The 26,055-nt window shown below is 39.2% G+C and overlaps 3 protein-coding genes and 1 long non-coding RNA gene across 8 annotated transcripts in view; 1 reads left to right on the forward strand and 3 right to left on the reverse strand.

Annotated features, from left to right (window-relative positions):
• The window catches only part of mast1a (microtubule associated serine/threonine kinase 1a), a 49,776-nt gene extending 47,152 nt beyond the window's left edge, over window positions 1-2,624 (reverse strand). For all 3 annotated transcript variants that reach the window (XM_077604800.1, XM_077604802.1, XM_077604799.1), the window contains exon 1: window positions 2,035-2,624. In XM_077604800.1, coding sequence (XP_077460926.1) covers window positions 2,035-2,073 — 39 coding nt within the window. In that variant the 5' untranslated portion in view covers window positions 2,074-2,624. The remainder of the gene's footprint in view (window positions 1-2,034) is intronic.
• Window positions 2,625-7,134: 4,510 nt separating this feature from the next.
• LOC144078056 (uncharacterized) lies at window positions 7,135-10,152 on the forward strand. Its single transcript, XR_013301158.1, has 2 exons — window positions 7,135-7,496; window positions 9,176-10,152. It is a non-coding gene; the product is annotated as an uncharacterized LOC144078056 (long non-coding RNA).
• On the reverse strand, window positions 8,924-12,966 carry rnaseh2a (ribonuclease H2, subunit A). 3 transcript variants are annotated; one of them, XM_077606246.1, is made up of 10 exons: window positions 12,833-12,966; window positions 12,487-12,615; window positions 12,343-12,414; window positions 11,823-11,949; window positions 11,651-11,738; window positions 11,380-11,517; window positions 11,111-11,198; window positions 10,895-11,018; window positions 10,253-10,453; window positions 8,924-9,506 (listed from the first exon to the last, which is right to left on the reverse strand). In XM_077606246.1, exons 2-9 carry the CDS (start codon window positions 12,611-12,613, stop codon window positions 10,300-10,302), a joined length of 918 nt encoding a protein of 305 aa, XP_077462372.1. In that variant the 5' UTR covers window positions 12,614-12,615; window positions 12,833-12,966; the 3' UTR covers window positions 8,924-9,506; window positions 10,253-10,299. The 3 variants fall into 3 exon arrangements, with proteins under 3 accessions (XP_077462372.1, XP_077462371.1, XP_077462373.1); XM_077606245.1 differs by lacking the exon at window positions 8,924-9,506 and having other exon boundaries at window positions 10,068-10,453; XM_077606247.1 differs by lacking the exon at window positions 8,924-9,506 and having other exon boundaries at window positions 10,068-10,453; window positions 12,487-12,618; window positions 12,833-12,918.
• A 1,219-nt stretch (window positions 12,967-14,185) lies between these two features.
• LOC144077633 (transcription factor Sox-10-like) lies at window positions 14,186-18,871 on the reverse strand. Its single transcript, XM_077605512.1, has 4 exons — window positions 18,737-18,871; window positions 17,873-18,490; window positions 17,403-17,680; window positions 14,186-16,190 (listed from the first exon to the last, which is right to left on the reverse strand). Exons 2-4 carry the CDS (start codon window positions 18,307-18,309, stop codon window positions 15,406-15,408), a joined length of 1,500 nt encoding a protein of 499 aa, XP_077461638.1. The 5' UTR covers window positions 18,310-18,490; window positions 18,737-18,871; the 3' UTR covers window positions 14,186-15,405.
• Window positions 18,872-26,055: the final 7,184 nt, after the last annotated feature.

Raw genomic sequence — 26,055 nt, forward strand, 5'->3', positions numbered from 1 at the left:
TTAGTGTATTTTGCTGCCAGAAAATCGTAACTTTTTCTTGTGAAGATGTGAAAATGACTTGATATAAAATGATATTTACCATTATTAAAATATGTGGCTTTATTCTTGTACTATTTTCCTGGTCAGTTCTAAACTCCTGTGTTGACACAGTCATTCTGCAACAGCTATTTTGTGGTTGTATGACAGGTTCATTTGGGCTTGTCTAACTAACATCTTCCTGCATTGTGTCAAAACAAGGGACTCTTATAATCTATACTTAATTTCATTTGGTTTGGTGTTCTTCAATCCAATCTACAGTAAGACTCCGTAATTACAAAACCAGACAACATTTGCACATGAAGTCATCCAATTTGGCATGTCGATATATCATAAATATTAAGCAGTCGCATACCACAGATGGCACAAAGTGCAGTCGAGCGCTTTAATTGTAAATTAATACATGTTGAGGCGGCTAAGTGGCAGTCAGTATTTGTGAACCGTGGGTCTGTGCTGCTTTACTAGATTAATTTCACAACAGAGGAAAACCTTGAAGAAATCTCTCCAGTCACCAGTGTACAAGATATCGACCAACCTACTTCATTCGCAAGATGTGGGCTAAGCTGCTTTTAGCTCTCACGGCTCAAGTCAGCTTAATGTACATCTGAAACCAGTACCACAGCTTTGTTGCCCACTCTGCTCAACAGCACTGCCTGCAATTGAGTTTAATTGTAAACTAGAATGCCCAGTGGCCATTTTCCTGTGCGTAATAAGCAGCTAAAACCTTTAATGATGCAATGCGGATTATGGCGATAAAGTAAAATGACACCATATATAGATAAATAATTTCCACCAAAATGCAGAACAAGGGTTCTAGGAATGGGATTTTGATTGATTTTGGACAAAACAGCATCTGTACTGACATCTTTAAACCCTGTGGACATTTGGCAGATGATTACCACTGGGTAATGGCTTTGGCAGAGGGTTGTGTGTCTCTTCTGTTACAGTGTGTTGTTGTTCCTATAGCATAGACACTGTTAACACACATACTAGAGGCTGGGAGAATAACAGCTAACTGTGGTAGCAACTGGTAAAGCACACAGAGTATAAATGCAATAAAACGTGTACTGGCTGGACTCTGCACGTCTCATTTTCACAGTGATAAAATAAAGAGGTTCACAATATATTGATGAGCCGCTAATAGTACGTCATTCTTCGTTAGTTTAAATTGATATGGCTGATATTGCTCATCTTGTGAACACCGCATACTATAAGTGAGGTAAACGTGTGCTAATTTCTTGCTTTATAAAAGCCTGCCAAATGTGAAGAAATGACCAAAAATTGTTTTGTACTTTTAAACCGCCTACAGGGAGGGTTGAAAATGTCACACACACTTTGTTCCAGCTTCAGTGAAGACACTAACTAAAAGGGCTGGTGGTCCAACGCCTGTGGATAGATTATAATGAAATAATATTCGAGAGAGATATGTGCGATAATCCGCGTGGCCGATTTTTGTTTTGTTTTATTCTTGTTGTTCTCTGTATGTTTGAGGTTTGCCAGTTGAGGGCGTGTTATCATGTCTTTCAATTGATGATATGGGCCGGGTCATCGTAGTTCATTTCAGCTTGTTTTTTTTTTGTTTGTTTGTTTTGTTAACCACTTATTTGTTGTTTTTTCACGTTCATTTAAACAATTACCTGTAAAATTACTAGAATTTTGTTTTTTGGACTTTTTTAAAATGTATTAAATGTGCAATAAGCCACTGGTTATGTAGAAAGTCAATCAGCTCAGTATGCTTCATCACCCATTATTTTGTGGAGCATGAGGGACAAAATAAATAACATTTTAAAAAAGCAGGAGCATAAAATTCCCCAAAGTTGCTGATCTTGGGTGGAATATTTATGAATTGGACGCTGATAGCAAGTTTGACTTTGGTAAATAGGCAAATTACCGTACAGTACAGGCAATGTTAAAATGTACTGGTAAAGGCACCAGCATTTGCTGGATTTTCTAGCAGTTGCTTGGACATATAAAAGAATGAGTGCTTCCAGTTCTTACCTGAAGCCTTCGTCTTCGAATGATGCCAGAATCGTCCATGGTGCTACTCTCGGATGGAGTCTCGGCCCCCTGTAGTTCTTTTTTTAAGCGACTTCACTAGACGACGCCACGGTGTCACATGACGTCCACCCAACACACATTTAGCCAAAAATGGAAACCCGATTGACCCTCATTTACCAGCAACGGTCTATGTATCACGATTAAAAAGGCTATCGTACATCGTAGGCGCGAACACGTTCAATAAAAGTCTTAATATACACAGCGTGGACGGGACGCCCTCGTGTAAAAAAAATCCCCTCCGTTGTGGCGTGCAGAAATCCACGGGAGGGACACCGTGCGGGAGTTCCGTGAACGCATCGTCATCATCACGCCTGATCAACTGCACATCGTTGTCATCGCGCACATAATAGGCGACGGCGTTGCGGTAGGTTCACGTGCGCGCGGAATTATTACTGTCCACGCAGACGCGATGTGTCCGAGCTTGCCTCCGGCGCACGCGGCTTCCTGGCATCATAATCTCCCCCCTTCCACTGCCTCCTCTCCTCCATCCTCAGCTCCGAGACAACCAGCCACCTCCTACTCCGGGTGGCGTTTAGTTTAACCCTCCCAGAGAGCAGATGCTCCGCACTGAGCATCCGAGAGGGCGGGCGGGGTGTGGCTCGGCGGTAGTTCACACATGGGACCCCCCTCCGGAAAGTGGTCGAGCAAAGAACATGATTATATGGATCGATATTATCATGCAATATATTTGCGAGCATGACGAATCGATCAATAAAGTCAGAGAATTAAAGTCTAATAGAGCTTACAGCACAAAAGAACAACAACAAGTCAACACCGGCATCCAATTCCTTATTTGATGACGCAAAAAGAAAAAAAATGCCAACAAATGATACAAATTCAACTAACAATTCCACTGAACCCTTTCAAGGAAAGCTTTCACTATTAAAAAGTTGTCACTTAAAACCTTTAACCCTTTTTTAGAGCAAGTACTATATTTAGTCATTTTATTGTTTTGGTTTGTTTTGTTCACAAATGACCTTTAATCCTTTAAAGAGCAAGTGGTTATTTTTAACAATTTGTTACTATTATTATTAGTAGTATTATTGGACTGTTTTGATCAGTTTAAAAATGCAATTAGTATGAAAACACCTGTAACATTCAAACTGTATTTGAAGCACAGGTCCTGAAAGTGTTTTTTCTATGTAAATTTCATTTCTTTGGCCCTTATTTACCAGTATGTATCTCTGAAATATTGTCTATAGCCATTTTTGGTAGCTTGTATATGTTTACTTTTTTTAACCATAGCATATGACATATGTTAGCATTTTTCAGAGTAACAGGGGTGGAAATTTAAGGGGTTGCGGTCGCACCCTCGCCCAGTTCTATAGAGTGTAGACTTTTCAGATCCACTTTTACATGTCCACACATATAACTTCATTATTATTATTCTTAAATCTGAATAAACCAGGTGAAAGACAATAATCCTGCTTCACTCAGGTCCATTGACACAGCAGATCAAATTGCAGGAAGTATTACGTCTTCCTTGAGTCAGTGCTTAATAATGGTCAATAACTGGCACTAGCGTTGAGTCATTATACCACAATTTAAAGAGCAAAGTCTTTTTCACGGACATTCATTCATTATCTGTACCACTTATCCTCATAAGGGCACAAGGAAATGAGCAACCATTCATATTGACAATCATACCTCGGGGCAATTTAGAGTGTCCAACCAACCTAGCATACATGTTTTTTGGGATGTGTGAGTAACCAGAATACCCAGATAAAACCCACACAGGCCCGGAAAACATGCATTCTGCAAAAAAGAAGGTCAGAACCCACCAGGGACTGAACCCTTGACCTCAGAACTATGAGCCGATTGTGCTAACACTCCACACCGGACTGCTTTTTCCACAGACAGACAAAGAAAAAGCTCCTAAGAAGGTTCATGTTAAGCTAAAACTGCCCTTCATTTTGTATTAGATGTGTTTAACTATTTAAACCACCTATTTGATGGTTGACTTTAATGTAAACAATAATAATAATATGTTATGCTTATTTATTATATTTTATTTTTTCTCCGTTTGCAGATATAATTATCACTTTAATGCAACTTTCCAAAGAATTTGAAGTGCCGTACAATAGATATCATCTGCATGTAGTTCCATTTCAATTGTTAATCATTTCAAATTCCCTTTGTTGTTCAATTGTTGTGAGATTCCTTGATATAAAAAAGTGCCTAAATGGTGCAAGTACTTACTTGTACCAGCAGGTGAATTATTCTGCTTCTGTACATGACCCATTTAGCAGCTTATTGGACTCCTCAATACTCCTGCTTTTTGTTATTAGTGTTAAATAATTGAGGAAAGCGCATGAATTTTGCATTTTCCTTCCCTCATTTATAAATTGTGCGATTGGGGTGGTGCAGCATGGCACTAGCTGTTGGCAAAAGCAGGCACTGACAAAAGCTTTCAGAAATGATGTCAGCCTGTTTGAAAAGACGCCCTGAGGGAGGTCATACGGGGTCAGCAAAATCCTGGCAGGAGGGCTGCGATGTGGAATACGTCTGCAGCTTGCACGATCTCATTTCCCGACACGGTAAGGCAGTTTCACAAAGGCTACGTCAGCTCACGTCTCTTCGTGTGCTTTTAGGACTTCGGCCTGCATTCAAATGGGCCGTGTGAGCATGTCAATAAAAAATGAAGCGAGAAAAAAAATATGCTGGCATTATTTGTTCACCCTTCGTCCACAATGTGAGCACATGCGTTTAAAAGAACATGCAAATGTCATATTTGATGTCAACGAATGATTTGATTCATTGGGATTTTGTTGTGGTTGGAATAGGTTTTTATTGTATAATGTGATGTTTATTATTCATAAGGTTCCCGGTTTAATAGTAAAATTGCATAGAAGCAATATAACTCATTCTCAGTGCCCTTGAAAGTGAACGCTTTGTCGGCTTATTTAGATGCAACCATCCATCAGGACTGTGCAATTTAAACATGCATTCATGAAAATGCGCAAGGGTAACTCAGTTATTGTGAGGAGACTCAAATACCCTTGTAGCAATTTCACTAACAAAGTCACATATCTTTGATTTTCATTGTTGAGAGAAAATAATCATACAGAATTTCTGTTAAGCCTATTTTTAGCACAAATAGTTGTATAACATTAATGTATAATGCAAACTGCCTTGTTGGAGAAACTTTTTTGAATTTAAAACCAATATTTCTGCTATAACGAGTTACTGTCTAAATAATTGCAGTTAAGGAACAATTATTAATTTTATGAGGAAAAATCAAATTCCCATATTTTCATGACTATAAGGCGCACTTAAAAGTCTTAAATGTTCTCCAAAATAGACAGGGCGCCTTATAATCCAGTGTGCTTTATATATGGAAAAAAAAATTAAAATGTGTCATTCATTGAGGGTGCGCCTTATAGTCGTGAAAATACGGTAGTCAATTATTCTGTTGTTGTTGTTTAAAGACTTTATTTGGCTTAATATCGTCTGCATCAAATTATCCTGACTAGTAAATGAATAAAACCACAAATACATTCTGGGTGTGGCCCCCAATCACACTTGATTTAATTCAATATTTAATTAACCTCATTTTCTTCCATTGACAACAACATGATGTTTCAGTGCCATTGATGGTGATTGATGACAATTTTGACTGGTAGGACTGCCATTGGACATCAAGCCCAACAATGGCAGCCAATGAGCTCAATGAGTATCCTATAAAGGGTTAAAGCCAATTATGATTTACCAATTAGCCAGAGCTCTTGCGCCATCTATCAAATCGGGATTCCTTGTAAAGATGGGCCATAGTAAATTCAAGTTAGAACAAGTTTGAAATCTCCCTTTTGTCATCTTCTATCTTAAGCCAATGACTCCGTCATCAGACTTCTCTTTTCTTCTGGCTGCGTACTACAAGTGGGTCAGACTGCAGCAGTGCTAAAAGCCTGCTCTCTGCAGAGGAGCTTCTCTAAATAAAACAACACGCAAGCAGCACTCAAACATGCACAGACCTGTCAGAGATGCACTGGAGAGGTGAGGTGAGGTAAGATTAATTCAACTGGCCAAATGATCCATTAGCAAGGTGAAGTGACTATTAACAAGGTGTAGTGACTTCACATGGACAGATAATTTTGACTGCAATTCAAACCGGTTTTAAACAATGAAAAATATATTTGCTTCTTACGTAATCCATATAAAAATAACATAACACCATAAGGACCTGTTGTCCACATTCATGAATGTCACATTTTGTGTCCTGTAGGTCACGATGTGATATTCACACATGCGGACATGTTCAAAGGGAGTTCAAACACTGAAAAATATATTTGCTTCTTACATATATGAAATCAGTTTTCAATGCCATATCAGAGTTACACTATGTTATTGTATTTTAATTACTTTTTTCTAAATGTAGACATTCCTGAGACACCTTAACATACTGTAAATTTTCAGCACCAACATATCATCAAAGCTGTTCATGTCTATAGTATTCTGATTTATTGTCTAAAACACCGGTAGCGAACATCCGGCTCTCGAGCCGCATACGGCTCGCGGCCTAAATGAATGAGGCTCTTTGCTTCTTATCATATTTTGTATAAACTGTGTCTCTCTGCCTCATTTCATATTTCTCTTGTTTTTATTGTCTCTTAAAACACACTCAAATTCATCGGGGCGATGATAAAAACAAAAAAAATCTATTTTATTTTATGCTGCTTCTGACGTAAAGTGTGGCTCTTTGACTCTCACAGTTTAAGATTTTGCCTTGTTGTGTCTAACTTGTCCACCAGCCCTGGTCTAAAACATAATTCAGATCTACTTCCCCTAGGACATAAAACATCTAAACCATTTGCATTATTATCTGCATTTATCCAAATCTTTTATTTGTGTTCCTTCTGAACTACAATTAACATACAGAAGTGTGTTCAGAACTAACTCAAGGGAACCAAATTATTATAGGAACATATGCCACATAAGAATGCATACATATAAATCTCCTTTATATCTAGATTCTAGATAAATAAATCTAGATTTATATGTATGCATTCTTATGTGGCATATGTTCCTATAATAATAGTTCTTTGCCCAGTTTATTTTGGGACAATGGGGACGCCATGTGGTAGAGGAATACCGCATAGCCACATTGTCAAAATGCATCAACATGCTGAATACTTCTCAGAAGTTGTTGATTATTAACTATGAGGTTATCTTTTAAAATCAGGTGACATAACTTGAGGGAATAAATAACTTCTCCTTCAGCCTTGCGTGAGACACTAGCACACGCATTACTTTCATTCAAGCTTTCTGTGTTAAATGTAGAAGGAGAATCAGCACAATCCAATTAGTGCGGTAGAAAGAGACACCCTGAAGAAAAGAAACTAGGACTGTGTGTAATAAACTGAGGGATTACAGACCTGCTGACACTGGCTGACCTCACCTATCAGGTATTTGGGCCTTCTGTGAAAAGGAAGTATTTGATTTGTAGTTGGAATCAATGCTACTGATTTAAAAAGATTTTCTGCCAAATTTTGGAAACCGTAGATTGGAATCACAAGGGGGAGAAAAATGTAAATTGATGCACCATATGTGGCATCATACTCAATATAGTATCATATTGCATAATGTGTTTCTGTTACAGTACAACTGCTTCAGCTGTTGTGTAACACACATTATTGCCTTTCTTTAAAGCACCGTAACTACAGATATTTTCCATAATAATTCCAATTACACGATACAAAATGGACAGTAATCCTTTATAGGCCATCTATTGTAAATAATCCACATTTCACACATTTAGAAAAAGAAAATTCCAAAATTGTCATTTAAATTTATTTTTTTGCACTTCTGATTCGATAAATATAAATTAAATTTGTTTTATCACTTCTAAATACTCTAAAATGTTGTTTACATTATATTTTTTTTGCCAATCTAACAATTGCTATTGATGACGCTTGAGTTTTCATTTAGTACATCTATTTTAATTCGAGAAAAACAATTCTATTTTAGGATTTTTCCTGACTACCTGTTTCAGATTCTTCCTTTTCTACAGAATATTTAGATTGGGTTCAAACATGGCAATTTTCAAAATATTCCAACGTTCAATTGTTTTTCCTGCTTATGTTAGCATTGTTTTCATTTTGTGTCTATACATACAGCTGGTGAGTCTCATCTGTTCAAACCTGAGCTATTCTCCAAGAAACTGTGTGTCAGTATTCATTTTGGCAAAATCCGGTCTCATTAGTCATTTCAGTGAGCATTCTGGGTTTTTCTTCTCCCGGATGCACAAACATTAGAAGTTTACATACGATCCAGTGTGAATTATTCCCTAATGTTAACCTATGCCAACACAAACAAGCTGCCAGCTTGCTTGTCTCGTACACTGCTAATTTCACCTCATGTGTTCTTTGGATTTTGTTGTTCTTCCTGTTTTAATATTTGATTTTAACTTTTCATCCAATCCGTTTTGACTGGGAAAGGGCACTGAGGACGTTGAATTGGATGAGTTAAATACTGAATGATTTATATATAAATGTACAATTTGTATTATAATAAGACTAGTTAGTCACTTCCCCTATAAAGGGTAAAATATGTTAGATTTGCTACAAAAAACAAACGAGCATCCTGTATGATTTGGATATTCAGCTCTTCTCTAAATTAATATAGTACCAAGAAATGGGTACAATTTTAACTTAGAGCAAAAAATGAAATAAAAAATACTTAAACTCCCAGGATTGAACCCTTGATCGTACAACTGTGAGGCGGAGGTGCTAATCATTCATGCACAGAGCAGCTAAAAACAAAACAACACCCTCTATTTTCATGATTTCCTATTTAAATGATTCCAGCAAAATTCAGTAGGACAATAAATGACCAGGATCGTATTTTGCTTACCAGAAAAGGGTGATTGTTGCTCAATGAGCTTATACTGATAACTAACGTTGGCTTTGTGATTGACATCTCGCGTCTCATTGGGTGAACGTCCCGGTTATGACATCACCACGAGCCAAGTTTGGACAATGATAGCCTAATCTAATGGCATTAGGGCAGTCTCTCTTTAGCTGAAATAGGTCGCCACCTCGGCCCTCAATGAGCATCCTAACTATTTTTAATCCCATTGACGCAGGAGAAGAACTGCCCTCTTAAGAGGGATGACATACGAGGGACGGGAGGTTATAAATGGACAAACAGGAAGGGATCAGGAGTTGAATCAGACCGGACCCAAGACATTAAATCCAGCAAGGTGTTGTCCTCTCACCTCACTGTAGGCATCTAAGACAAGCTCCAGAAGTTGAAGGAACCATGGAAGTCTCTTCGCAGACCGCCACCGCAGCCTTCGATAGGGACTCATTCTTCAAGAAAGCCTTGAGAGCAACAACCAGAGGTGCTTCGTCTCATTTTGTGGGGAGCTCCATTATCATCCTTTCCTCCTTTGCCGTGTCCACTTTGGCTATGAACTGTGGGAAAAGGATCCAAGAGTCTCGACATAAAATCAAAGAAAAGTGACCTCGGCTCACGGGTGGATGGTGACTCTCAAGTTTGGGATGTGATGCGTTATGATCATACATATGGTGTCTACCTCTGGCTATTGTGGACATAAAGAGGGAAGATGCCACTTCAGAAAGCTACTTTAAAAGATTGCTGCAACATCTCAAGACCAGGGCAACGCCTTAACACCTTGCAAAGAACGTATGTCTTTTTGTGTCCTCGTTTGAATCTTAGTAATGTTAATAAGAAAATGCAACAATGCTTAATGCGATGTGTGTAACACATTAAGGGCCTAAAGCTGGCTATAAAAAAGCTCACATTTTCTTAATGTATTACTAACTTGTTTCCAAATGTAATTAGCTCAATCAGAATTGAAGGCCCTATTGAAGCAATATTTTGACAATGACCTCTTATTGTGTCGTAACGTAATTTTTTTGCATGTATTGACAAACTCATTTCATACCATCCAAGATAAGGCATTTTTTCACATAATTCTGTTAGTGAACAAATGAATTTCAGCCTTGGGAAACTAAAGTTTTAAATAAAACCAAATGTACTTCTTTATTCTTACACTTGTGAGCACAATTGGGATTAAATTACCTTTTGAAAACCTGACTCCTCTTTTTCTCCCACTTGTGCTAAAAACAAAAACACTAGATATATTTGATAAAACACATTTTATGAGGAAAATGGGTATAAATTGAACAATAAAGACCTTCCAACAACTATGGCGTGTGTGTCCCCAAGCAACTCAGCCAGGCGTCACAGAGTGTTGATATTCTTTAACTTCCTCTCCGAAAAGAAACGGTGTGTCGGCGTTTGTTTGTTGACGCCACCTGGTGCACTGAAGTAAGAAAGCATGGACTTGTTGGCAAGACGCTCTGCCGCTTTCTCACCGTCTTCCTCGTCATCGTCCCTGAGTACGGATTAAGAAAATCTTGTGGGTTACTGTGGTAAGTGCTCGCCTCTTCGGGCCAAACCTTTTGTGTATGAATTGCATGGCAGAAATCAAAGAAGTTGCGTTTTTCACACATGTGCGACAAACGCGTTTCAATGCAAACCCAAGCTAATTTTTACAGAATTTTTCCTTTTCTGTTTATAGTCAATTTACATTAGTTTTGAAAAAGCATCTACTTGTTTGCTTGGATGAAGTTGTTAGTTCTGATTTAAAAAAAATGCAAAACAACAGCTATAATTTTGTTGAGGAATTTTGACCAAAGGCAGACATTAATGATGCACCCATCGCAATTTTCTGGGATAATTAATTGAAAATTTGACATTCAGATGTTGATTTTTGCCAATCAATTAAAAAAAAAAGTAAGCCTACTTGAAGTCAAGCAATTTTAACAACACTTACCAGTGGACAGCCACAGCCTTGCTGTCTATCAAAGTTTGGGCCGTGCTCCAGCTAAAGCGCACAAACTGAGGGTATCCAAACATTGGGTCTAAGTACTTCAGGAGCCACGCTTTGGTCTTTGGGTCTATGAATAGGACAACATTTTGTAAAACCCATTTTATTCATATAATGTATGTACTAATGTAATATAATAAACATCAGGGGAGCATTCTTTACCATTCGGGTATCCGGAGCCATATTCAGTATCCACATCTCCTAAGTCCTCAACAAAGTTCCAGTTCTTCACAACATGGTCTCTGGCCACCTGATAAAAAATGGAAATAAGACATTGATATCTATCACTAGATCTGGGCAAAACAAAACATTCTCCCTCATATAATTTGACTATAATTCTTCTGATTTTACAAGCAATGGAGCCCCGTCGTCAACCAAGAGAGTTGTGAAAACAAAATAACAGTGTTACAGTGTATTACGGCCTAACTGACCTTCGCACAGATACTGGCTGCGCTAACAATGGGGAAAAGGGAGTCGGCTTTGGGCCTCACTGTGACATCAACGCCTGGGAAGAGCTTGGAGAGCTTCTCCTCGTACTTGTCGGCTGGCCCGACCGTGTCCACAAACACCTGCAACGATGGATAAGGTACTAAAGTCATTATGGTGTTACCAACTAGGCTTAAACCACTAGAATTATGAAAGATAACTTCTGGAACTCATGTTTCGAGTAAGAGGGTAATCCTCCGTGACATGAAAACATACCTCTTTGACCTGTACGCCACTGTCCAGCGCAAACTGAATTAAGCCAATAGCTGTGTCATGTGACATAGTGTTCAGGTTGTATTTTGTCCTGAAAAAAGCAGACATGCCGTTGGCGCACGGATGTACACACAACAGGTTAAAAAATAATTTTTACTACATTTGTCAACAATACCTCTGTAGCATGCTGCTGGAGATGGTGTTGGGGGAGAGTATACACAGGGCCCAGCCCACGAAACTTTTGGAATCATCCAATTTTTGGAATAGATTCTCCCTCTCGGTCTCCGATAGGGTTTTCGAATCTGGAGGGGAATGTGTGCAAACATAAATGTAGATATGCTGAAAAGCTAGATTCGTAAAGTGAGCTAGTCTATAGAAACAAATGCAATTTGTTCTAATAGGCTGAGGGGATTTTTTTCAAATAAAAATGAACATTCATATTGTAGTTGAATCATAAAGTTTTAAAGTGATTTTTAGCAGCTATTTATGCATAGGTGAAAGATTCCTCTGTTCAAATATGGTGTCCTATAAAACAATGTTACAATGATCTTGACCACTGAAGAGGCATCACATTTCAAGCATTAGCAATTATATCATTTGTAACTAGAACTCAAACTTACCCTTGTAACTAAAGTAAAACAAGGTCACTTACTGCAGTCAACAATATTTGAGTCACTAGATGTGGAAATAATTACCTGCAACTTTCAAGGTTTTAAGATCCTCCTTTTTTGAAATGGGGCAGAAGCATATTCCATAAACCATTGGACCTAAAAAAAACATTTTTTTACCACAAAATACTTCCTTGCCCTATGAACTAGGGTTCAAGAGAGCCATCATACCGAGCACAGGTCCCCTGCCTGCCTCGTCAATGCCCAGGCAGCAGTCTTCAGTCTTGCAAATATCAGGGATGACGGAGGACAGTCGGCAGTTGACAGAGTTATCGGCGTCGAAATCGCTAGTATCCATAGCTGCTGGCCAGTAACAAATATCAAATATATTACGACAAAAATATATTGGTAATAGTTCTGCAAAGTATGCCAAACAGTTTGGATATGCTCCTCAGGACGGCTAATGTTTTTAGCAAAAGGGACCCGTCATATTTTGCCCTTCTGCAGCATTGTGATTTAAGATGGTACGACACGATAAAGGACTTGGCTAATACCACCCAGGCCTGTGATGTCTTACCTAAAAGGGTACCTTCTCAACGTAAATATTAATATTTATTATTTACAATATGCGCGTGTGTTACTTCTGTAGTCGTTTTGAAAACAGGTGAATTCGCGCTTTGTGATGACGTCACAACACGGCGCAGAAGTGTTTTATACTGCCTCTCCATGGTCTGGAGTGGAACTTGCTGTATGTAACCAGTGACTACAAAATACTACAATGCTGTAAATAATATTTGTTTTCTTTTGGTTTCCATATAATAAAACTTGTTTACCATGTGAGGCGATTTTATTATTTAAGTTCAATTTTATTGATTGAGCTCTAAATCACCACATGATCCCAAAGGGCATTCTATACACAAAGTTTATGTTACATGTTCCAACAGATCAAGAAGACACCTTGTCAATAATCATGGGTTTTCTAATCAGATTTTGTAATCCGATTATACCACCAGAAGCTTCATTGGTTACGCTGTCTGTATTAGGTCGGTTAAAACAAAAAAAATCATCTACAATGGCCCTCGAGGACCGGTGTGGACACCTGCAGCAACACACTTCGGTGACTATACCTGAAAGGGTTTTGTTCAAATTACGCGGTGCATTAATAGATCTGCATATTGTTTATTGGTATTAAAATGATTGCACTTTTACATGTACATGGTTTTAAGTTATAGTAGTCTTCCAATTTGGACCATGAAAAAATAAATGCACCCCTGATTGACTCGTTTGACTCCCATGAAGGAAGTGTAGGTCCAATTTCCACTCCATGAATGTTGTTTTGAGCAGTTCGCTTTCTTTTCTGTGAGTAACTGGCAAATCAGGTTAATGCATTTTGTGTAGTATTACTTGTTGAAAAAGGGTTGGCGCATTAAGAGCACAGGGATGCTCTGAAGACATCCGTTGAAGCTGTCTTTAAGTTGATTTGGTGAGACATGCATTTATTCAGGTGGAGAAGAGAAAGCAGCATGTGAGGAAGTCCATTATTGAAAGACTGAAATTGGGCCCTCTCTCTGGCTCTCAACACCCTCCCTTCGCTCATTTTTTTATCCCTCTGCCTCGCTCAATAGCTCTCTTTGTTTTTTGCAGTAAAACGCCATCCTAGCCGATTAAATGCTAGGAATTAGTAGTCCATTTTAGCCTACTGTGCATACAAACATATTAAACAGCTTAGGCTGCTAGGGGACTGATTGTGTTATTACTGCAGTTCACACGTCAGCAGCATGTTTTTAATTTACTTTCTCGGCCCTCACTGGCTAAGTGTTAGAGCCTTAATGTGTTTGCTGCTTAAAATAACGTCAATGTGAATTTTTCTGTGCTTATATTCACCAAGGAAACACATATTAGGGGTGAGGTTTTTTTTTTTTTATAAATAAATTGATTTAATAGATGACAACAATAATATTTCAACATTGCTTTTTCTTGCAAGGAAGCAAAATACTTGGCAAAAACTTTACAAAACTATTCAGAATGACACAAAGGCGTACATAAGACGTAAGATAATTCTAGCAAAAAAATGCATGAAAGGGGGTCAGTATAAAATAGGAAAGTATGCATCACATATAATGTAATAAAGCCCGTGTAATGACTATTATTCACATTGCCAGAGAGAATGTATGGTAGCCTGTTTGGGCTGCTGTATAGAAAAACACATGCAGAACAATTGAACACGTGATTGTAAGTAATCCTTAAGTAGAACCAAAAGCCGGCCAATTATCTCAAGGGATTGGATCGAACTTTGTACTAGCTCGTTACGACATGTTAGCAATCAGTTGTGAATCAGCAATTTGTTATAAAGAAGCAAGAATGAAAAGTGACAGTTCAACATTTTCTCAAACGGAGCGGGCGTGGAAAGTGTTCTCTGCTCTTGGCACAAAATGACTATGAGAGTTGAGGTAAATGTCCACGATGGAGCAAAAATGTGAAATATCTTCTAAGAACTCTCTTTCCCTCTCTTTTTCCTATTGTTCCCAGATAAGCTTCAGAGCAAATAAGGGTGAAAAAAAAACAGAAAAACAAGGACAAACATAAGAAAAATTGCCATTACTAAAATATGAACCTTTTAATTGAGTGCCATGTTGGAAGGGAACGTTTTGCAGAAGCAGTGGTGAAGTTGTGTAAGTGTATTATATCATGTCAGTCACAATAAAGTTACTCTAGTATTTCAACATAAACGATACTACTCATAAAGTAACAAACAGATAAAAAACAAAAAACAAAAAAACAAGACTCCTTTAGTTTGGTTAATAGATGAAATTGAGTCTGTGAACCTTTTCTGGGTTATCATTTGTCATGTAAAAAAAACAATCTATTGGCTGCTCTCCAATTGCTGTACATCTTCACTCATAAATTCCTGATGGCACACATTATTTTTGAATGAATCTTTATGATTGGCTGCAGACTCTCAATGAATAACTGCCCCCCCCCCTCCCGCTTTAACGCATTTCATGATCTAAAAAATGTAAAAACCTCAAATATTTCTTCAATATGCCATAGACATACCGAGACACACGCACACATCACGCGGACTCCCATTAACAAACCCACGCACACTGCTGCTCTCACACGCTTCCCATATATTCCTGGACTCCCCCCTCAGGGTCTTGTGAGTGTGGTATAAACAGGCTGATCCCAGTGTGTGGGGCTGTGGGAGGGGGCCACACTGGAGGGGTCGCCTATGGTGGTGTACAGAGGCCTCTGTGTAGGGCCCATGTAGGAGAAGGCTGAGTACAGCCCAGGAGCTTGACTGGTGTGGGTGTAGTACGCCCCGGGGGCTTGGTGGTCTCCATATTCAAACTGGGCTCTGGAGGCCAGCGAGGGGAAAGCTGAGCCGTAGTGAGGGAGGCTAAGTGGGGTGTAGGTGACGTGGGCGCCCGAAGACGGTGACGACGAAGCTTCGGCGTAGTGGCTCCCGGACCCGGACTCGCTTTTGATCTGGGCCTTGGAGTGGTCGGAGGATGTGGGCGAGCCTTGAGGCTGCTGCTGCTTGGACAGCCAGGCCGAGTGACCGCTAGCTGCAGCAAGGGCGTAGGCGTAGGATGAGGCCGAGGATCCCGCCGACGGCACCCCTGCGGCGCCCTGGGGGTGCCCATTGGGGGGCAAGTACTGGTCGAATTCGTTGACGTCGAAAGGCTCGATGTTGGACATGACCTCACTGCTGATCTCGCCGATGTCCATTGTGCCGAAATCGATGTGGGGCTTGGAGCCGGACGACGAAGGTCCGCCGGAGGTCCCCTCGCCCCCTACGCCGAGGGATCCCCTGGACCCCCCTGATCCTACTGCCCCTCCCGTAGCACCCTCCCGCTTGCTGTCTGACAGTTTTCCTGACTGGAGCTCTGTCTTTGGGGTTGTCGGTGGTGTTGGTGGGCTGTGACCCTGACCTGAAAGAGATAGATATATTTAATACATTTCTGGAACCCTTCACTTAGCTATTGTATTTTTTAAAAATCATAAACGTAGCAATGCGATTCCCCAAGTTGCACATGGCCTCCCTCTAGTGGTATGAGAAAGAATCACTTTATTCGAATTTCAAACTTTGCATAATGTCGCAGCGACTACATTTATGGGTCAGCTTCAACACATTACATTTGTTAGATACAGTTACGTTGTTTTTAACATCGATTATAAAGTGTTTAACTTTTGTTCATTTTTAAATGTTTCAAATTGAATATGAAATTTATTTTAATGGCATTGTTATTAAGTAATGGTTCTCCCCCAAGCCCTGCGCTCATGTTGATGTTACGCATTATTTGGATTATGAAATCAAACTTGATAATAAACCACTATATTGATATTTTGTCCCACTTCTTCTTTGTGATTTTCAACCAGTGTCAAATAAATGATCCCACATGACTTCATTATTCTCCAAAGTATTGTTTCGAAACAGGGTATCTATGTCAGTGGATATTATGAATACTATAATAGTATTAATTATGTACCTTTCCCCATCGAACTGAGAAACATTTCATTGTTCTGCTAGTCATTTAACATTTTTGGCATAGAAAATTGAAAAAAAAATACAAAAAAAAATGTGTTGCCGTAATATTTAACTCATTCACTGCCATTGTCAAGTATATATTTGTTAATTGAAATGTTCAACTATGAATATAGTAGTGATAGCTGCCATTTTAGATCAGCGAAGAGTTTTTTTGTTCCACCCAAATTGCAAAAAAAACTTCCTGATAAAAAAAATTACTTTGGTAGGTAATTGTTTTAAGAAGGTGTCTATACATATATGATCAGTCCATTTGGTTAGTTTTTGTGAAATTGCTGATTACTAAAGAGTGGTAAAATGTAGACTTTTTGCTTGGTGAAACATGAGTCAAGAAGTATTTTTATGTTTGGTAGATTAGGTGCTTGTGCTTGTAACCCTGGCCTGAATATTTTGTGCGCAAATCAATCAAAATGCATTAAATTTCATACAGTAAAGGTGAATCAGTTAAATCTCAATGGTTGCCGTTGACGGTGATCGACGTCCAATCAATGAGATTTCCAATGTCGTTCCCTTTCCTATCCAGACTCGAAATTTGATTTATTATTATTTATTTATTTTACATGCATGTTTTATACTACTTGGGTGTAGTGCCACCTACTCGTAGGGTGATGGTGATGGTGATGATGGTGGTGGTGGTGCAGGTCGCTCAGAGGTGACCCGGCTCCGCCATTGTGCTCCAGATGCAAGCTCTTGTAGTGGGACTGGGAATGGCTGGCCTCGCCCTCGCCCGGGCTGTCCGACTCATTGGCGGGCGTGAGTTTGCCGTTCTTGCGTCTCCGAGGCTGGTACTTGTACTCCGGGTAGTCCTTCTTATGCTGTTTCCTCAGCCTCTCCGCCTCCTCGATGAATGGCCTCTTGTCGCTCTCGTTGAGCAGCCTGCAAGGGAGGAGAACAAGGAGTGGATTTTACTTCACGTGGAAGTCAAAATATGCGCAAATAGCGTGCGTAAACGCTTTCTCAAATGACTTGTGGTGATTTGACGCACCAATGCAAAATTGCGTCCTTTTGGCCGCAAATTATGAAGGGTGGTGTTCTTTTTTTTCATTTTTTTTTCGTTTTCATACAAACCTCCACAGTTTGCCCAGGGTCTTGCTGAGTTCGGCATTGTGCAGGTGGGGGTACTGGTCGGCCAGCTTCCTCCGGGCCGCCTGGGCCCAAACCATGAAGGCGTTCATGGGCCGTTTGACGTGAGGCTTGGCTTTGTTTCCGTTGTTCACGCGCACCGGCATGGGCACGAGGGTCCAGTCGTAGCCATCCAGAACTTGGCTCACCGCCTCCCGTATGCCGATGGGGAAACGATCATCGTCATCTTCCGATTTCACCGTCGACCTGTCATCCCCGGAGCCGTCCGCCACACACAGCGAGGTCAGCTGAGGTGGGGGCCCCGTCAGAGGTGAGTCGTGGCCGGGTGGCGCTCCGACGTGGCCGGGGGAAAGCGAGCGAGCGTCGTCCGAACCTCCGGGGCTCAGCTCCGCCTCGGACATGCTATGTTCCTCTCCGGACATTTTGGGAAAACACTTAATTCGTTTAACAACTACTTTACGACGATTTCAAATAGGTTTTATGGACTGTGGAGTTTGCGATAGTCCCACTTTAGTGCGGACTCTTTTAATACGAAGCCATAGTGATGCGTAAAATGTGGCCGGATCCTTTTTTTCCTTGTTTACGCAGCGAAATCCGCTACACCTGCGGGGGAAAAACATACGAGGCTGATCAGCGTTTTTAATTAAGTTATTAAGTCATCGTCAGTCATATTTAAAACAAAATATAAAAAAATAAAAACAGCCTTTATATGAACGAAGCATTGATTTCATCATCAAATCGCGAATAAAAAATGCAAACTAGAGAAGAAGAATATAGCGTGACACATTTTATTGATTTGATTATTTGTGTTTATAATATATTTTCATTAAAAAAAATTACATAACTTACCAGCAGAGACGCGCGGTGGTTCAACATGGGAGTGTGTGTGGCTGGCCGTGAAGCCGATGAATGGCTGCTCTGTGTGGCGACACCGGAGCTTAAAGAGCGCCTTGTGAGAAGGACGGAGAGTTGGAGAAAAAAAAAGAGAGATTGAAAGTGGAAAACATTCCCAGAGAGGCAGCATTCCAGCACAAGCACTCGGCCCCGCCCACTCCGGGGCAACTCTTCGCTCCCATTGGCTCGCGCTTCAGTGCGCTCGTCGCTGATTGGACGACGGTCGGATGGCGTTCAAGCCGGGCCCGCACGTCCGTCGCTCCAACGTTTTTCCAAACGGAGAAGAAGGTGAGATGTGACATGCGAGCCGCTTTAAACGAGTCCACAGTGCGCCCATTTAGTGGACGTAGAAGGACAGCTTTGTTGTCCAGTGTTGACATGCTACATCAAACAAATAAACAATCATCGACTGACTTATTACATCTTGCGGCCGCATTAAATCAGAAAGGGAGTGGGAGTTAAACACACTAAAGGGCCGAGTTCACCCGTTTGATTGGGTGTCATATAGGAAATGTCGAGTTACAGATTTGGGGATTAAAATATCTTTGTGGAAATGGTGGAAAAGGAGCTAGACGGATGTGATGTCTTCATATTGAGGGATGGCAAAGCACAAGGTTGCAGTAGAATTGCAAAAATATGCAAATATTATTTCAATCCGTTTTTTAAATGCATCTTTAAGTAGTTGCTTCAAAGTGGTTTCATCCTAATCCATTATTGCTTCTGATTACAGGTTCCTTCAAAGGTAATTCGAGATGGACATAAATGGGGTCATGGTTTAGTAATTGGACTGGGCTGTCATTTTAGTTATTTGGTTTACGCATTTATACGGAAATCGATTTTGCAGTGCTTCAAACCCCATTATGAACTAAATGTGTTTTTACATGAACCATGGAACAAAAGAACCTCTAAAGCACATTTGTCTGTTTATTTGTCTACTATAAAATGTACAGATGAATACCCCAAAGGGTTCAATAGACATTTAAATTACATTACATCAAACAAATGCAATGTAACCAACATCAACCAATTTATGTTGAATTGTCACGAAATAATGTCTAAATTTGCTATCAACAATAATAATAAAATAATTGCGCAAAGGATGACTAGCATTTCACATTTCAAATCATAACAGTAACACAGAACACGTATCACCATAATTTCCATCATATTTGTGGATTAAATTGCTCGTCAAAGTGATGTAAAATTCAAATCATTGACTCAGTTATTCATACTAAAACAGAATCCTCGCTTGTTTAAAAGGATGGTCGCTGTTAAGAAGCCACCATTGAAGAGAAAGAACAGGCCCACATTGATATTTTTGTCTTCAAGGGGATTTTTTTTGCCTTTTTTTCGTTGGGATTTAATGCAAGCGTTCCCATTTTTGCCGGGACGAGCGAGACTGATGCGGTACGTCTCGCTTTTGCGCAATTTGGAGGAATATGCGCACTCGGAAAGGCCGCGATTTTCCCAGATAAGCAGATCTTGCTCCGGGAAGGATATATACACACACGCACACACACACAGCCGCACACACACGCAAAAAAGCACACGAATGTTCCTAGGGATGGCAACAATGACCCTTGTGTCTCTCGCTCGTCTCTTTGCTCTCTTTGTCCGCATCTCAGGTGAATTGTAGCCATGTGATCAAACGCCCAAGCCTCTTTCCATTAACCCTCGTAAATGAAAAAAAAATGGGGAACAAAAAGCAGTTTTGTGCTGCAATGAAGAGAGGAAAAGGAGGGAAAAAATGATAACAGAGAGCGATGTGTGCGTCGTTTCTCTCCTAATGTCCGAGCATTGACACTGGTTGCGCACACTGAGAAAATCCTTCTCAGCAGAATGGATGCTTTTGCCTGCTCTCTCCAATTTTCGGCTGGTACGATTTTTGGGATTTATCATGATCGGGATGGGGTGAAGGAAGGAGCTGGATGTTGGAGGTGAGGGATGGGGGGGAAGAGGGAGTGGGGTGGGGTACCAACGGGCTTGTACCCCAACCGATCAACTCTTCGGATCAGGCCTGGAAGTGAGTTTTGTATTATTATTTTTGTTGTTGTTGTTGTAGTTGTTGTTGTTGATGTTGTTGTTGTGTAGTGTGCTCCAAAGTGTTTTCTGGTTAGGTTGGGGCAGTGCACAAGGGAGGAAGCTGCGGTTTTGCGCAGAGAAGTTGACTTAATGCACTTGGAAGTGGACGACCCCCAGGGAGTGAGCTGGGGGTCTGCGCGGACTGTAATTACCCTCATCACCGAGTGGAAGTTATTTATCGGAAAGCAATTCGTTTCATTTCTTTTACTGTGCAAAAGTGTTTTTTGTTGTTGTTATTTTTTTGCCTTTTTGGGACGAGGTTCATTTCAAACGCGAGGACTTTGTCAGTAGGATTCGTTTATATGATGTGCTTAATTATATTTATTTAGCATTCAAACATTATCAGCAGGAACCGTATGAATTTAGGGAAATTGGGTTGAGTTTTTTTAACGGTGCACCGGAGAAAAGTACTAAACTGTATTTAAATGAATGTTTTCAAATAATTTTACAAATGGTTTGAAATTAATGTATATTTTTTAAATATACAGTATATTTACCTTACATTATGGGTAAAATAAATCCATAATTTCCTTTAAAATAGTTAGATAATCACCTCTGCTTCTTTGTAATTCAAATGTATAATTATTAATGTACTTGGGCACTGCAATCGCCAAAAACAAAACAAAACAAATAACAACAAAAAACATTTGCAGATCAACTCAGACATTTTTCTTAACATAGGCCTAAAAGTGATCTAAACTGGTAAAGCATTTGCATTTTTTTAAAATTGAAATTGGTTGACGGCACGACCGCATTAAAAAGGCAAAATGATATGCACAGAAAATGACGATGATAAAATGTTTGGTGGTTTCTTTTTCCCTGCCTGCAGGTCGTTCTCATGCTCAAGTTGCAACACAGGCCTTCTTCATTCCTCCATGTTACATTTAGATTTACTTGGAACACACACCAGTGCTTTTTAGATAAAGATTAGTTATACAGATAATTCCATCAGAGTGCTGATTTTTAATAAAAGCCTCTTTTATGGCTGTAACTTTCAAGTAAAATACAATTTGAGTGTGTATATATATATATATATATATATATATATATATATATATATATATATATATATATATATATACATATATAAAACTTCTAAATAACATAGTATCAAAACTCTTGATTATTGAAATTTATAAACACCCCCCTGAAGCATAGTAACACATATTTTATCATACACGCAATTTAACACAATGAAATTAAATAAAACACATAGTGACATTGTTTCACGTAACGTTCAAATAATCCACATAAAAAATAATTAAACTCCAAAGTCTGAACATTGAAATTAAGCAACGTAATTAAACCAAATAAAAAAGGTGTCTAAAGATATATAATGCAAAACTCCATATTAAAATATCATATGCTTGATGTTATATCAATCCTCAACAAAATTGATCCAAACTGAAAGTAATATAACATGGAACATTCTTCTTCTCAGATCAGTAGAACCAAAAGGAAATCATGTAATATGATCTATTAAATTAAATGTAACACAATGTGTTTAATGTAGTAGCACAAAGTAACAACATGTATTCAACTCGAACTGTCGATTAAACTTGGGAGCAATCATTCGCCATCAACCCTCCCAGTCAAAACAAATTAGACGTCTGTCCCAGTCAATGGCAGCCAATGCACATCACACTATTTATCAAATCAGCATCCAAACCATACTGAACATAGAACTTTGACAAACGTGGCTAAATGTAACAGGAATAATTCTATTAAGCTCAGTAAAACTTAGAAGTAACATTTACAGTTATAATGATCTTCAACCTGGTTGAACTAATCGTCACGTACGGTAACATAACCTGACAATGTCATTTTCCAAACCAATTAAACTCAACTAATGTAACCCAATGTGAAACAGTCTGACTTCACTTTGGTAACGTAAATAAGACAAAAAAACAAAGTTGCTGTTCATCAGTAAAATAGACTCTACTCGTCCAGGTCATAGAATTGAGCGTGATCTTTATTTATTTATTTATTGGCAGATCCATTTTGTGACATTTCATGCGTGAGTGAGCCTGAAGGCCCCTTCGGGTTGGTGGTGGATGCGGCTGTAAGCAAAAAAAAAGGAAAATAGAGCTCACATGGTGAATCAGTGCCTGTGCTAACCTGCCATGTGACTGCTTAATGGGCCTCTCTATATCTACGCACACACAGCACAGTGTCACAAGAGCCTGAGACATAGCCCTTCCTGGGAGGGAGGAGAGGATGGGATGACAAGGTCTCATGATCTGTCAGGAGGTGAAAAGGTTGCCCCTCAGGTGCACAACAGGTCATTCGAAATGATTTGGTCATGCATGGCGTTAGAAAAATCTAAAGTGTTGCTCTTATAAAGAGCGAAAATGAGAATTTGATAGAGGGATTCATTTAAAGTTTATTCTTTATAACCAGGTCAGTCAGTCCTCCTGTGTGGAGTTTGCTTGTACTCCCCCGGCTTGCGTGGGTTTTCTCTGGCTACTCCGGTTTCCTCCCACATCCCAAAAAACATGCATGGTAGTTTGGTTGAAGACACTAAAATTGCCCTTAGCTATGAGTGTGAGCATGAATGGTTGACTGTCTCCTCATGCCCTGCAATTAGCCGGCCACGGTTTCAAGGAGTCCCCCGCCTCGTGCCCGAAGTCAGCTGGGATAGGCTCCAGCACCCCCCGTGACCCTTGTGGGGAATAAGGAGTTCAGGTTTCAAAAGGAAAAAAAATGGAAATACTTAGTTTTAGGAGTGTATTGTGTCATATATCTGGCGATACGATTCTTATCACAATTCACAAGTCACACTTTGATCACGATTATTCCCGATGTTACACATAAAGACGATCATTGCGATTTTTACGATTAATCCCGATAATATACATTAGGCCGATAATTGAGATTTTTTTTAAATAACAATTGATAAAAACTAATCAAATGGACATAAAAGTACACTTCTATGAATTTATTTTCATTGTTTATGCTGTTTATGTTTGAACAACAACTTCATTATACATTTTCTCAGTTTGAAGTGCAAACCTGCTTAAAAGCAGGATTTCAAATATTCATTCCTTCACTTTCTGTACCGCATATTCTCACTAGGGTCACAAAGGGTGCTGGAGCCTATCCTAGCTGACTATGGGGTCTAGGCGGGGGGGGGGGGGGGTGCAACACCCTGAATTGGTGCCCAGCCAATCACAGGGCACAAAGAGACGGATAACCATTCACGTTCACACTCATACCTCGGGGCAATTTAGAGTGTTCAATCAGCCTACCCTGTATGTTTTTGGGATGTGGGAATATACCAGAGTACCCAGAGAAAACCCACACAAGCCAGGGGAGAACATGTAAACCCCACATTGGACTAGAGGGCGTGAATGGAAGTGTATGGAATGGAAGTGTAGCTACCAATTGTTTATTCCCACTAAAAACACACATGTAAAGATCATTTTATAGCATGACATGAGCAGACAGCCTAATTGAGATTTCATTTCTGTTTTATAATGTAACAAAATATTGTGAATGGGTGGGAATTAGAGGGTAACTCGCTCCACGTCCAACATTTCCCGAAAACTATCCCATGTACCTGAGATATTTCGAGGTTATGTATAGTGAATGGAATAATAACACATCATCATCATGTGGCGCAAGATTCATTTGAGTGGCTTATACTTATGGCTTAGAATTATTCTCACTACAAACATCAATCAGAATTGTAACGGTATGTCAATATGGAGGGATATGTAAATTGATTGGTTAAGTTTTGTCGGTCAAGTGAAGTCACAATACTTCATCACATGGTGCAAGAAGTCACGTTTATGATTTGATTGGACTATATTACATTTATGGCCTGGAATTGGTGTTTATACAGTTTTTGAAATTAGCATAGTTTTGCGATATACTACAGCATTTTTGGAAATGTTGCATTTTATTTTTCAAATGAACTGTTTCAGTAGTGACAAAAACAATATTTATTTTTTAGTGTTATGTACACCAAATTGATCGTTTATGGATATAATATTAGAAATGTAGAATGACCAACACATATTCTGATGCCATTATTCACAAATACTATTGCATAATTGTGGTATTGTGATATTGTCATTGTTGTCAAATCACCCCAAACTTCGGATTCCTACAGTCAGTGCGGGAATTCCTGAACTGAAGTCAAGGTGAAAAAAAAAATGAAAGAGGTCGAAACAGTCAGCAAGATGTACGTAGATAGGAGAAGTCAAATATTCACAAGCTGGGTCACATTCTGCATTAAATTGTGTATAATTGGTGGAGCAGCATTCCTCCTTAGTGTCACTGTGGTGGAAATAATGCAGACTTTTGTTCCAAATGGTGACAAAAGCCTGGGAAATTATTTTTTTTCCCTCTCAGCATTCTAATACTGAATGTCATTTGACTTGTCATTTTTACTCTTGGGAGTAAGAAATAGCATGAATTGATTTATTGTGAAAAATTAAGTTGATTATTAGGCATCAGCATCAATTGTTAAATGATGTCTTGGAGCAAATGAAGCATGAAATGGGGTACATTAATTAGCTGGAATTACGAAGTTCGAAAATATTCAGAAGAAAGAAGAACATGATGAGGTCATTTCAGAGAAGCTCAGCTACATTCAGAAGATATTTTTATTCTGCTCAATACGTTTCTATGGGAACAAGAGTTCAAAACATTCAGTGAGAAACAAATCGCAATTCATCAGAGAATTAATGATTTCACATTCTGTATTTGTATCTGTCACATTTTTTTCATAGTTTTGCTGGGCCTGCTGCATTTATTCAGTTGCAATTTATTTTTATTATTAATAGCAGTAGCAGACTTATTCAGAAGTGATACTTGCGATATCTAATATTAAGACTTTAATGAATTTGGTTGCAATATGGAGTGAAATCGAGAGTTGAGTGTTGAGAGTTTTTATTTCTTTTTTTAATTCAGAGTCTTTGATCAAGCATCTTTCACATGCAGTTCATATTAAAAGCTTGTATATTTCCCTTTAAAATATTCAGTCAAAAAGGGATATTAAAGTTATAATGCTATTGCAGTTTGGACAATTTTATGAATGTCAGAGGAAATCCTGGATTCTATCAGAAAAAAATCTTTCAAAGATCGTTTGGAACCAGATAAATTCGGTTTGTGCAAGGGAAATTCCGAATTCTGGCCATCAATAAAAATATGAAAGAAACATGTGATTTAAATATTTGGACACGAAG

The sequence above is a fragment of the Stigmatopora argus genome, chromosome 7 (assembly GCF_051989625.1).
Source record: "Stigmatopora argus isolate UIUO_Sarg chromosome 7, RoL_Sarg_1.0, whole genome shotgun sequence".
Lineage (NCBI taxonomy): Eukaryota > Metazoa > Chordata > Actinopteri > Syngnathiformes > Syngnathidae > Stigmatopora > Stigmatopora argus.

Excerpts from the sequence above, each read along its gene's own strand:
- rnaseh2a (XM_077606246.1), bottom strand. The coding sequence starts at position 12,613 with ATGGATACTAGCGATTTCGACGCCGATAACTCTGTCAACTGCCGACTG. Across the intron at positions 12,415-12,486 it reads AGGCAGGGGACCTGTGCTCG|GTCCAATGGTTTATGGAATA; the intron begins GTATGATGGCTC and ends TGTTTTTTTTAG. Across the intron at positions 11,950-12,342 it reads TAAAACCTTGAAAGTTGCAG|ATTCGAAAACCCTATCGGAG; the intron begins GTAATTATTTCC and ends ATTCCCCTCCAG.
- LOC144077633 (XM_077605512.1), bottom strand. The coding sequence starts at position 18,309 with ATGTCCGGAGAGGAACATAGCATGTCCGAGGCGGAGCTGAGCCCCGGA. Across the intron at positions 17,681-17,872 it reads ACCCTGGGCAAACTGTGGAG|GCTGCTCAACGAGAGCGACA; the intron begins GTTTGTATGAAA and ends CCTCCCTTGCAG. Across the intron at positions 16,191-17,402 it reads CCATCACCATCACCCTACGA|GTCAGGGTCACAGCCCACCA; the intron begins GTAGGTGGCACT and ends TATCTCTTTCAG.